The following is a 12,426-nucleotide window of genomic DNA, read 5'->3' as shown; positions in this document are numbered from 1 at the left end:
GGCAACAAAATTTGCGAGAATTGCTACGGAAAAGGAACCGGGTCTCTGCACCCAAACCATTTCTTTAAGAAGTGATTTTCATGCTTAGAAATCCCTTCAATTCCTGCTCTGTGACGCTCTCCTGTTGCAGCAAAGATTTAAATATTTACTACATTTTCTCCAGGTCGCTGACATACGCTGAAGGATAAACCCCATGTTGGGATTGAGAATTTTTTCTTTATTATATTTATTCATTCATTTATTTAGGAAGCTTTCTTTCTTCCGTTCACCCTGATGTCTCTTAAGATAATATAAATAAGCAATCTGTGCAATAGTATGTTCCAATGTTTGTATAAATCCCACTTTATCCTGCTTTTCCGCCAGGAGTCCTGCCACAGCCCAGCCTTGCAATCCCTCTCTGGTAAAGCGTGTTCTGATTTCCCGAGTGAGATGGTAGCTCTGCCGTACAGCCTGTGAAACCGTTAGCAAGTCCCAGTAAATACTGCCATCGCTGTCCCATAAGGGACCCGTTATTGCACACTAATCCTCGACTTGCTTGCAAGAGGCACTCGCAGCAGTAATCATTTTATTTTCCTACTTTGTTACCTGTACAGAATTCTTCTGGGATTTTCTTATGCAGGTGGTTAACTCTTGGCCTCCTGGTAGGTGTTTAGTATACCATCGACGTTGACGATCATCACTGAATTATTAGGAGTTGGAGTTGCCAGCATAGAACAAGCACCCTGATCTTTTTCTAGACTGCCCGTTTTCCTCCCATGCAGCCCTTTGGATTCTTGTCATTCTCTGTATCCGAAGAAAGAGAGGATTATATATAGTGTGCGTGACTTTACGTTTCTTTGCCGCCTGTCTGCTAACTATTCCTGTGATCTGTTTTTGGTTCTTCTTTTTGAATAAATGCAGCTTGATTTAACTTTGTATATTTGTTCCTGCGATTTTGATTTCATACACATTTCAGGGGACCTGTGATTTCCTATTTAATATTGTGTTTGCTAAACGTATATTGAATAAAAATATATTTGTGAGATTTTAAAAAAATCTAAAATGGAATGTAGAAATCAGATCCTCCATCTGGTCTCCCTGTCAATCGTCTAATAAGCTCCGCCCTTTTCGCCTGTCAGCCAGCATAGCGCGAGAGCATACAGAGCAGAGGAGAAATAAAGCCATGTATCTATTTCTTATTTGCAATGTTTGTACTGGCTGTGCCTTGTCTGAACTGGATCATGATTGTAATTTGCTAAATCTTTCAGGGATATTATAGGCACCCAGACCACGTTATCTCAATGAAGGGTTCTGGATGCCCTCCCCTGGTTTAACCCTCCAAGGGAAAAAATTGCCATTCTACAGTAATGGCATTATTAAAATTGCAGTGTTAAACTACCTCTAGGGGCCATCATTCAGACACTATAGGGAAGCATTGGATTGGCTGAAACCAGATTGGATTGGCCAGCCACAGAGATCGGCGCTGTGAGGGAGAAAAAGTACTCTTTCTCCCTGATGGTGGGGACCGGAAACCTGTTTGTTATGGTCTGGGAGCAGTGCTACCGTATGTTTAACCCTTAAAGGTAAAATATTGATGTTTTGCAAAAAGGGATAAACTCGCCTTTCGTGGTGTCATAATGAGAGTCACTAGAGGCGCTTCCTCTAAACCGGTCCAATATATTGCCACGATGAGTACTCATTGCGGGAGACTGGGACTTCAACAGTGCTGGGTTAGGGTTTTTTGGGGGAGGTAAGGGGGGGTTCCCTCAGTCCCTCCTTCTTCAAGTTGATATCTTTATAGTGTTCCTTTAATATTCTCAGCACTGCTCTGACTATATGGAAAGCTGGGACATGTGGAGACTGTCCAGGCATTAGATGCTACGAACACTTGTTAGTCCCTGTATTATACCGATATATTTCACAGATACTGTTACCTGATTAATTATAGAAATAATAATTCTAGCATTGCCTCTACTTCTCTCTGTGACTCTTGCGCTGTATGGAAGATGGAAAACGTAGGTTTGTGTGGCAGAGTAATCGGTCTCTGAATCAGATTTATTGTCTTAAACACCCCAAGACTTGGAAATCAATTTGCCATTATTATTTTTACACCCTTTCCCCCCACGGTTGCTTTCTGCGTGCTGTGTGCGGTTCTTGTGTATGAACCGTGCAGATGAGAGATTTGTGACCCATTACACTCCTTGTATCGTATCCTTTCATCGAGTACCTTGTACCCCTCGCGGTACAATCGGATTCAACAAATAATGATTACATCATCTCTGTTTTACATTTGTTCTTGGTAATTTTATCCTAAAACAAAATAGGGTGTTTATCTCTTTGTTGACAAGGGGTTTTTGCTAGTGAGAAAGAATATACTTTGCCCTAAGCATCAAATAGATATATATTTTTTTTATTTATTTTTTAAATTTTTTTATAATTCTATATTTTTGGAGTGCTTTTGTAATTGATATGAACAGTTGTCAGCATGATACAAGCATATCATACAGTGCCATTGCACAACAGTAACATTGGTTATGCTAGCTTGTTTGCACCATTTTTGTAGTACAGGCTCTTATCTCGAGTCTAGGCTAATCGGAGGGTAGGTTGGTCAGGTGAGTTAGGTGTGTTCCAGGGAGCCTAGAATGGAGTGTAATTATGCTATATGTCATGTAGCAATATTGGTGAAATATCGTGCATGCTCATATATTCTTCGCTAGAACGAGGCACCATGGTGTAACGTGTAGCGGGTTACAGGTTTATTAGTTTTATTTTTTACCCCAGAACTTTAAAAAAAACAAAAAACCTTTTTAAACTATGTATTGCTCAAATGTTTATGGGGTGTGTAATGATGAAAGGTGAAATACTGACAATCCGTTAAATGAACATTGGGCTTTTACCCCAAATTCTAATGGTTTGTGACGTTGTTAGCTGAATCTATGCTATATGTGCCAGACACAGTTTCTCATTGTTCTCTCTCTGTGTTTCAGAATTACACGCAATATATCCCCCTCTCAATATACGACTTGCAGACCTGGATGGGAAGCCCCTCTATTTTTGTGTATGATTGCTCCAATGCAGGGCTCATTGTCAAGTCGTTTAAGCAATTTGCTCTGCAGAGAGAACAGGAGCTGGAGGTAAGCTATTGGCCTAAATCATTTAGGGCTCTCTGCTTTCTTGTAAAGGCATTCTTCAGTGAACATAACTTTTGCACCGACATGGACATGTGTTTAAAAGCCCTTTAGTGAGTTGTATTAAGCATGGGATCTATGTTCTTCCTGGGGGGGTCCCAGAGTATCTGCTCCACGGGGAAGAGGGGGGTCCAAAGTATCTGATCATTCCCTCCTTGGGCACCCCGAGCGCGTACTTCTTGGGCACCCCGAGCACCAGTTTATTCATCTCTAAAAAGCACTACATACAAATAACGCTAGTGTGTGCTTGCTGTTCTGTTTAAAGCTAATGTTTTGCTTTCTGGAACATCCTGAATAGCCTATAGTGAGATGCTCATAATAAATGGTAGGTGTGGTGCGATAAGATAAGAGGGCAGCGGTGATTATCCGCTTCACAGTATGTGACGAGAATAGCAGTGAAAGTAATGGGTACAAAGGATGGGAGCAGCTTCTCCTAGTGGACATCATATATCTTCATCTTCCATTAGCACCCAGAATGTACTGATGAAAATAGGAGGTGGTAAAATGGTAAGTGGGTTCACGATGTAGCCAAGTAGTTCAGGCAAAAGAGGCTTAATGGTGCTTGATAGGTGCAAGAAAAATACATTGTTTTTACTATTTTAATAATAACTGCAGTGAGTGTGTGTGTGTGTATATATAACTTGTTAATGTTGTAGTGCGCAGGTATAGTAGTTGTCCTTTTTTTTCCTTCTTCTCTTCTTCTTCAACTGTTACTGTTCTGCATCATCTGCATATCTCAGTAGGACCTTGAGAAAAGTCTGCCTCGGGCACAGCAATTCTAAGAAATAAGGTTTCTGTAATTCTCCCAGAATTCCCACCTTGACATCTGCATTTTTGCCGACACTCTGCAATAGAGCACTACCTTAAACAGGGCTTTTTATATGTAAATATAAAATACACTTTCATACAAACGTCTTTAAATGTTGGTGTGTATATTTAGCAATTAATACCTTCTTTCATGATGATTAGAGAAGCCTTAAGCATCATGGGAACTGCATTTCCTAAACCTGACTAATACTATCAGCCGTCACCGATATCTGCTCTGAGCCCAGAATGTACTGATTGGTATACCTCCGTGTCGTATGATGTGCACACAGTAACTCCCAAGTTAAGAAGGAAGGGAGAATGATTGTGTGTGCCCATGTGTGTGCCCGTGGTTTGCCCTTCACCTCCCTCCTTCCTGCATCTCACTGCAATGTATCTATAAATATGTATTAAGCAGCGAACGCTTTAGCGAGCGCTTCCTAATTATGAGCGCAGAGACCACTGAGAACAGCTCATTTATTTCTCAGATGCTAAGAGCAGCATTTCCAAAATACCATATTGCTTTCAAGCTCCGTGCCTAGCCGATAATTGGCACCCAAAACATCCAAATGATTGTAATCTCGCTCGCTGTGAAAATAAACCACTAATTTCAGAATGTGGGAGATTAATAAGGTTAGGAAATTCACGGCTGCAAACTAATTCCTGCCGCAGAGACTTAAGGAACCTGCTGCTAATTAAGGGAGTGAGAAGGGCTCGATAATGGAGCTCTATGGTGGCAATACGCGGGCCGTGTAATATCCCACAAAGTGCAGAATGTATAGACTTTTTAGGTGAATTTACAGGGAATTTCACATTTTAGGCCAAGATAAAGCCTAACTGAATGAACATTTTTCCAGATCAGCTATTTTGACCTTAAATTTGAAATTGGCTTTAAATAAACCCTAGAAATGAAGATTAATAATGTATGGTCTGGCAGTCCTTCAGAAAGTCTCAGAATAATTACTGCAGAACTAGAAATATGGTGTAAAGTAGTTACAACATTTTAAGAATCTGCCTTTATCTTAGTTATAAGATAAGGCCAGGGACTAATGAAAGTGTTTAGAAAATTGGGCAGACTAGATGGGCCGAATGGTTCTTATCTGCCGTCACATTCTAGGGTTCTGTATAATGTCTGCACTAAAGTTCCATATGTGGTTTACGTGGCAATTGCCCCTAATTTAAGCTTCTCTCTTGCAGAGTATGTGTGGGTTACAAAATGCCAATAAATACACGGAAGAAAAATTAGATTGCAAACAGACATGTCCGTGGAGTTCAGTGTTTTATATAATGTTAGAAACAAAGGGACGGTAAGTGGGGGGAAAAGTGCAGTATAGACAGTGCAAGCTAGCCACTCAAATTATGGGATCACTCCCAAATCCCCAAAATCACAAGATCCAAATGTGCAAATATAATTACCATTAATAAAAATAATATCATATCATATAATCGTTGAATTTGAAATGTAATAGAGACAAGAAAAGAACATATACATAGTGAAGTATTTAATTACAAAGGAAAAAATAGATAAAAACAATGGATACACTCACAAATAGAATGGCACAAAGAGAAATATTTCTATTTGTGCTAAAGAGCTTGTCAGCCACTGCAGGGCTAGGTCCCCATACGGTAGGTGTCAGCCTTGGTACCTCAGGATGTCAGTCACTCACTGTGTTCAAACAGTCTACCGATGGAATTTGAAAGTGATGATAGTTGTCCTGTAGGTCTGGCAGGTATTGGCGGTTAGCTTTGGTCGTTGGGGATACTGCAAGCTTTCCTCAGCTCAATGCGTTTCGTCTGGCGACTTTGTCAAGAGCTTTTATATAATGTTGCTCTTCTTTAAATCGAATTTCTATGATTAAGGATAAAGTAATGTATTCAGGAAGGTGAGATTTAAAAAAAAAAAATGTAAATTGCATTAAAAAAAAAAAAAACACTTATTTCTGGGATTTGACCCTCTGCTGCATGGCAGTTCCCCTTTGACTTCTGGTGGAGTCTCTGCATGCCTTGCATTGTGTCCTGTTGACCCTTTCTGAGCATGGGGTTTATGTAAAACTGGTAACATTTACCCCCCAAACTGCTCCACCAGTCAGTGTGCCTAGAATTCCTGAAGTATTGCAGGCAGGGAGCTGCACCCAGTGGACTCCAAGTGAGTCACTCACTTGTGGTACCATAACCACTACAGTGAGCTGCTGGGAGTGTTACTTTACATTACAGCAGATATATTGCGCCCTTTATCCAAGGCTATAAGACGTTTTATACTGGCTTTTTCCCAACCTGCTGATTAAACCGGAGTTGGGACCTAATTTTGGGTACTCTATGATTATTATTACTATTATTACCATTTATATAGAGCCAACAAATTGCGTAGCGCTTTACAATATAATAGGAGGGGGAGATTTAACAAGAAATTAGACAATTACAAAAGATTAAGGGAACAATAGGATAAAGAGGACCCTGCTCGAACGAGCTTACAGTCTAATGATTGGAAGAGATGCATCCTCATCTTTGCCCACAAATTGATTGCTGTTACGGCTGTGCTTTCCCCGGTGCAAATGTGACCTCTCCGGCGTTATGACCAGGATAGGGAGTTCTGTTATTTTAATGTAAATCATATTGCTGTCACTGAGCTAATTTTACAATGTATGTCATTAGTGTTACTGTTACTCATTCTCCGGCAGTACTCCCCCTACCAGTGCGCGCACACACTCACTCAGTGTGCTGCGATAACACTGCGTTTGGGAACGACGGATGGACTGACTGAATAATGTTCAGAAATTGCAAGTTTGAATTCCTCTGCGAGAAACCTGATGTTTGCCTGTTCTAATATTCTGCCAGATATGGGTGTCTTGGGGCATCTGGCACTGGCTGTGATAAATAGATATTGCTCATTTAATCGTGTTCTTTTTTTGACCTAGCAGGGCATCCTGATTTTTAATAAACACTCTCCTCGGTCTCCTCCCCATCGCTGCAATCTGTTCTTTGTATGCGACTGCTATTCAATCCCAACTTGTTAACACACACTTTTATCTTTCTTTTCAATTAAACCTAAACTAATTAATAGCTGTTGGCAGTAGCATTAGAGAAAGGACATTTATAGGAGAATCTATCGGTAGGAACAAAACTAATTGAAGGCTTTCATTGTAATTTTGAAAAAGAAAAATAAGGTACAAGTTCATATGTTTTAACCTTTCCCTGAACACTTCTTAGTTCAAAAGAAATCATAAAAAAAACTTGGTTCAAGATACTACAGATTTTGATTGAAATCATCGGTCCCCTAAGGTTTTGTCACATAAACTACTTAAAAACACCTGCCACATTTAAAGGAATACTTAGAGCACCATAACCACTGTACAGGCTACTGACGTTGTTATGGTACCAGTCGTGACCTGCACCATCTCTTTAACCTAATTTGCCAACTCACATGAAAAATACCAGGTGTTTCCAATCTCTGTCATGCAAAGCAGAATTGCAATCAGTGGCTGAGTGTCACATGAGTCTCTCCAACAATTGATCTGTGTTTCAGTACCTTTGTGTCACCTGTACGGAGCAGGTAAGTGAATTAAATGTACAAACCCAAGCAAAATGTAAATTTTAAAGAAAATTACCAAAGCAGGAATTCTGAAGCTCAACCCAAAACTCTCATTACTGACAATGGTGCAGGTAAAATGACCCCTGTTTATTATAATATGTAACCACTTTACTTTGTAAGTGTGGCTGTTGCACATCCAAACACTACTTATTTTTCATCTCAAGTGGATGAATGTCTTGGTAAAGGAATGATACGATGTTTCAAAGAATGCAATCAAAACATTGGCATATTGGCCAACAAGACTTGGTAACAAGAATAATTTACCTTGTAAGGATCCTGTAAATCTTCAATCTGCCACATAGGGTGCTTTCTGCACATACTATCATTTTTGCTAGCATTGCAATAGTGAAAAATGTGTTGTGTGTTGGGGGGAAAAACTTTATTTTTTCTATTAAAGGTATAAAAAGAAAAATGCTAAAATAAACCATGTTCAAATTACACATATTGCATTCCCTCACTGGCTTTTGCAAAGATTTATTTTTTTCTAAAGTCAGTTTGAATTTATATAGTGCATTCAGGGTATCGGTCAAAAGATCTAATTTCCAATCCATGATATTTTTATATAGCGCCAACAAATTCCGCAGCACTTTACAATGGGTAGACAAACAGACGTAGTTGTAACCAGACAAGTTGGACACACAGGAACAGAGGGGTTGAGGGCCCTGCTCAATGCGCTTACATGCTAGAGGGAGTGGGGTAAAGGGACACAAAAGGTAAGGAGCTATTAACAGTTTAATTGATACACTTTTATGAAGAAGTGGGTTTTTAATTTTTTTTGAAGGAGTGGAGACTGGGTGAGCATCTAACGGAGGAGGGAAGTGAGTTCCACAGGAACGGTGCAGCCCTCGAGAAATCTTGAAGGCGAGCATCAGAGGTGGTAGTATAGAAAGAATATGGACGTAAGTCTTCAGCAGATCGTTAGGGCCTAGACGGGACATACTTGTGTATTATGGAGGATAGATAGGTGTGAGCAGCATTATGTAGAGATTTGAAAGCAAGAGCCAGAATTATATCTTAAAGGGAGCCAATGTAGGGACTGACAGAAGGGTAAGGCGTGGGAGGTGCGGGCGTTCTCTCTACACAGGGCGTAACAGTATGATGTGGGCCATTTAAACGGTCTGTGGGTGGTAATTGCAATTAGTGACCAGCCACTGCTAGCTTTTTTAGCATGTCTAAATATCCTGTGTAACCTCAGGAAAAAAAGTACTTGGAAACCAGGGAGCTCATGACCCTGTGCTGTGAAGTACAAATTGATTTGAAGGAAAAACTAAACTATCTGCCTGCCTGGCTATCCTGTCTACCTCATTCACCTTTCTACATAATCTACCTGATCGATCTCATAATCTGGACAGACCTTCCCTCTCACACAGTACTCTCAGTAAATGGAAAAGGACAACGTTTAACCTACCCTCAGGCCATGTGCAGTAAGATAAGGTGTTAATATACTGACTGTAACTATTCAGCTCCTTCCATGAACCAGACGGACCCTAAACCCCCCACATTAATATTAGGCCACAGCTACGTAAAGTAGAGTTGCCTATCCTATATACGTCTAATAATGATTGGAATTTGCCGTTGGGTCTTTAAGACACTGTAACATAACAAATACATTTTAATGCCTATAAATCCTCCTGTTCTGTGCCATTGTCTGGAATGCTGGTTCCATAAAACTGCAATTAGTGATGAGAATGAAATGAGAAAACCTGAACTAAATTAACACATTGCAGTGGAGTGTTGAACACAGCTTATGGGTGGCAGAGTACAAGACCTGGTATGTAAATAGTAGCTGCTACATCGAGAGATACTGTTCAAAACGTGTGCAATCGTATCATTGCTACCCTGCATTTGTTGGGTGCCTGCTATTGACATTAACATGCCCCTTCTTTTCTTTTAGGTTGCCGCCATTAACCCAAGTCACCCACTGGCACAAGTGCCGTTACCCCCCTCGATCAAGAATTGTATTCAGCTGGCAGCCTGTGATGCCACGGAGCTGTTACCCATGAATCCTGATCTTCCCGCCGATCTGTTCACCTCCTGTCTTACAACACCTATCAAGGTCGCATTAAAATGGTAAGTACACAATGCTCGACTCGTCCGAGAAATAAGATAAGTCTTATAACTAGTGATCAAGGAGAGCTTTCTTACATCATACAAGGCCGCCTCTAATATTCTATATCGTTTAATACAATCTCCAGGTTCTTTAAGTTTATTAAATGTACCTTCACAAAAACTGTGTGAAGTAGGATCTGTCACATTCCTTTTTTTTTTTTTTTCTTTTCTTAACCACTATATTTAACGAAAAGTGTTTGGTTTTCTGAAAAATTTAATTAAATCTAGAATCCACATCTCTTTATTTCCCTTCATCCTATTAGTGAGTGCTTACGTATTGGCTCCCTGGCAATCATTGTTATAAGCTCGGCCCATTTCTGTCATTAAACATAGTAAGTAGAGGACCAGCTGAAGAAGAATAATTTTTTTTTGTCCTCATCCAATACAGTGCAGTGCCCTGGATGTTCCAGGACTGAACTTGATTGTGACAAGGAGAAGACAGACAGCAGTAACTTGTCTTGAGAGCTATTTAGAATCACTGCAGAGTTAGAGCAATCTGTTTACATTCAAATTAACTTTCAGCTCCACAATCAATGTGATAACATCAGGATGCCACCGTTATTTAAATTCCTCTTCAAAATAGGATTAGAACATAAACATGTGTCTATATATTGGTGCTCAGGCCTGATGTAGATATTCATTTTTTGTATTCATTATTTTTTTTTTACTGTGAATAAAATACATTTCTAAACTACTGTCCATGTGTTCCTGTAATAAAATCCCCAGCTCGTTATGAGCAGAGAAAACACCTGCTTATTATTAAACTAATTATACAATAATCACAGCAGGTTTTTCTGTACAGTTTAATTCTAAAAACAAAAACCAAATCCTTTCTGCATCCGTGGACTTTGCTCAACTCTGCAGAACTCCAGAAAGGTTACAATATATTCCTCACCCACAGTACAATGTGAAAAAATGGTGTCAATCATGTGTAATAACGCAGGTTTGTATAATCGCACAGCATTTTGATCCATCGTCTTGACAGCTGATCGAATTCATTGCATCATAACCATTTTTATTATCCATGCGTCTGCATTATTGCTGCTGTAAAATGCTGTTCATATGACATTGATCCAGTTAATCTGCATAACATCATATCAGCATTTAGCAGCCTCCACCTCCCCCACCTTAACGTCTCCTTACAGCCATGCAGTCCCGCAGATCAATAAAATCATTCTGGTTTGCTGCTGTACTTTGTGAGAGGAGAATGCAGAAACTATGCTTCTGTACTTTAACCTCCGAAAACCCCTTATTGTGTGAGCTCCCTGCCTCCATTCCCCTCGAGGAACAGCAAGTATAAAATACTGCTATTAATTGCCTTACACTCTGCAGGCTGTTCGGATTTAATAGAGAGGATAACCGAAAATACAGCAGCTGATGTTTTTCCTGGAATTCAGAACATTGGTTTCTGGAGTCATGTGATTGTACCCAGAAATGTCGCTTTGCTCCAGGATGCAATGCGGTCATCTCAGCAGGATTTTTTATCTCGGTAGAAGAGAGAACATGTCTTCAACTTCTATAGGTTAACCTCTACAGTAAACTAAACTTCACTTTGCTTGCCGGTGCTACCTGTGCGCGGTACCAGAGCCGGGCACCGACTGGGTCCTGTGCACGATACCAGGGCCGGGCACCGACTGCGACCTGTGCGCGGTACCAGGGCCGGGCACCGACTGGGACCTGTGCGCGGTACCAGGGCCGGGCACCGACTGGGACCTGTGCGCGGTACCAGGGCCGGGCACCGACTGGGCCTGTGCGCGGTACCAGAGCCGGGCACCGACTGGGACCTGTGCGCGGTACCAGGGCCGGGCACCGACTGGGACCTGTGCGCGGTAGCAGGGCCGGGCACCGACTGGGACCTGTGCGCGGTAGCAGGGCCGGGCACCGACTGGGACCTGTTCGCGGTAGCAGGGCCGGGCACCGACTGGGACCTGTGCGCGGTAGCAGGGCCGGGCACCGACTGGGACCTGTGCGCGGTAGCAGGGCCGGGCACCGACTGGGACCTGTGCGCGGTAGCAGGGCCGGGCACCGACTGGGACCTGTGCGCGGTAGCAGGGCCGGGCACCGACTGGGACCTGTGCGCGGTAGCAGGGCCGGGCACCGACTGGGACCTGTGCGCGGTAGCAGGGCCGGGCACCGACTGGGACCTGTGCGCGGTACCAGGGCCGGGCACCGACTGGGACCTGTGCGCGGTACCAGGGCCGGGCACCGACTGGGACCTGTGCGCGGTACCAGGGCTGGCACCAAATGGGAACTGTGCCTGGCACTGGCAGTGCACAATGCCACATTGGAGCAGTGGTTGGTCCTGCTGTGCTGTGTCTGTAATTGACCCCTGTTGAAAGGGCTTTAGGGCCACGTGACTCCACACCCTTCTTAACTTTACCCTCCATTTCGTCACTCGGCAGTTAGAGTTAAGCTTCCTCAATACTAGTCTGAAAAGATAACTGAAGGATTAGCTTTGTTTTAAAATAAAACAAAAAAAGTGTGAGATACTTTGAGTTTCGAAGAACAGGGAGCTTATCTGTCTGTGCCTTTGTAGGTAGATCTGCATTTCTGGCTGTGGAGGATTAATAATGTCTATTCACCGGGCCTGTAACAGCCAGTCGTATAGAGTACACAGCCTGTGTGGATAAGACATTTGTGGTAATGGAGCCCGCTGCCCCCTTAATCAAACATCCATCAGCAAGAGCAAACATCTCTGTTCACCTTAGGGGCTGATTTATATGGAGACTCACGTGCTTCACACTCCATAACTTCACT

At 42.0% G+C, this 12,426-nt stretch overlaps 1 protein-coding gene across 2 annotated transcripts in view; it reads left to right on the top strand.

Moving 5' to 3' along the window:
- The window catches only part of RPTOR (regulatory associated protein of MTOR complex 1), a 204,205-nt gene that overhangs the window by 133,529 nt on the left and 58,250 nt on the right, over positions 1–12,426 (top strand). For both annotated transcript variants that reach the window (XM_063456325.1, XM_063456324.1), the window contains exons 5-6: positions 2,967–3,113; positions 9,455–9,630. In XM_063456325.1, the coding sequence (XP_063312395.1) occupies positions 2,967–3,113; positions 9,455–9,630 (323 nt within the window). The remainder of the gene's footprint in view (positions 1–2,966; positions 3,114–9,454; positions 9,631–12,426) is intronic.

The sequence above is a fragment of the Pelobates fuscus genome, chromosome 5, assembly GCF_036172605.1.
Source record: "Pelobates fuscus isolate aPelFus1 chromosome 5, aPelFus1.pri, whole genome shotgun sequence".
NCBI lineage: Eukaryota > Metazoa > Chordata > Amphibia > Anura > Pelobatidae > Pelobates > Pelobates fuscus.
Note: the sequence above shows the minus strand (reverse complement) of the source record. Positions and strands in the feature narration are given on the sequence as shown.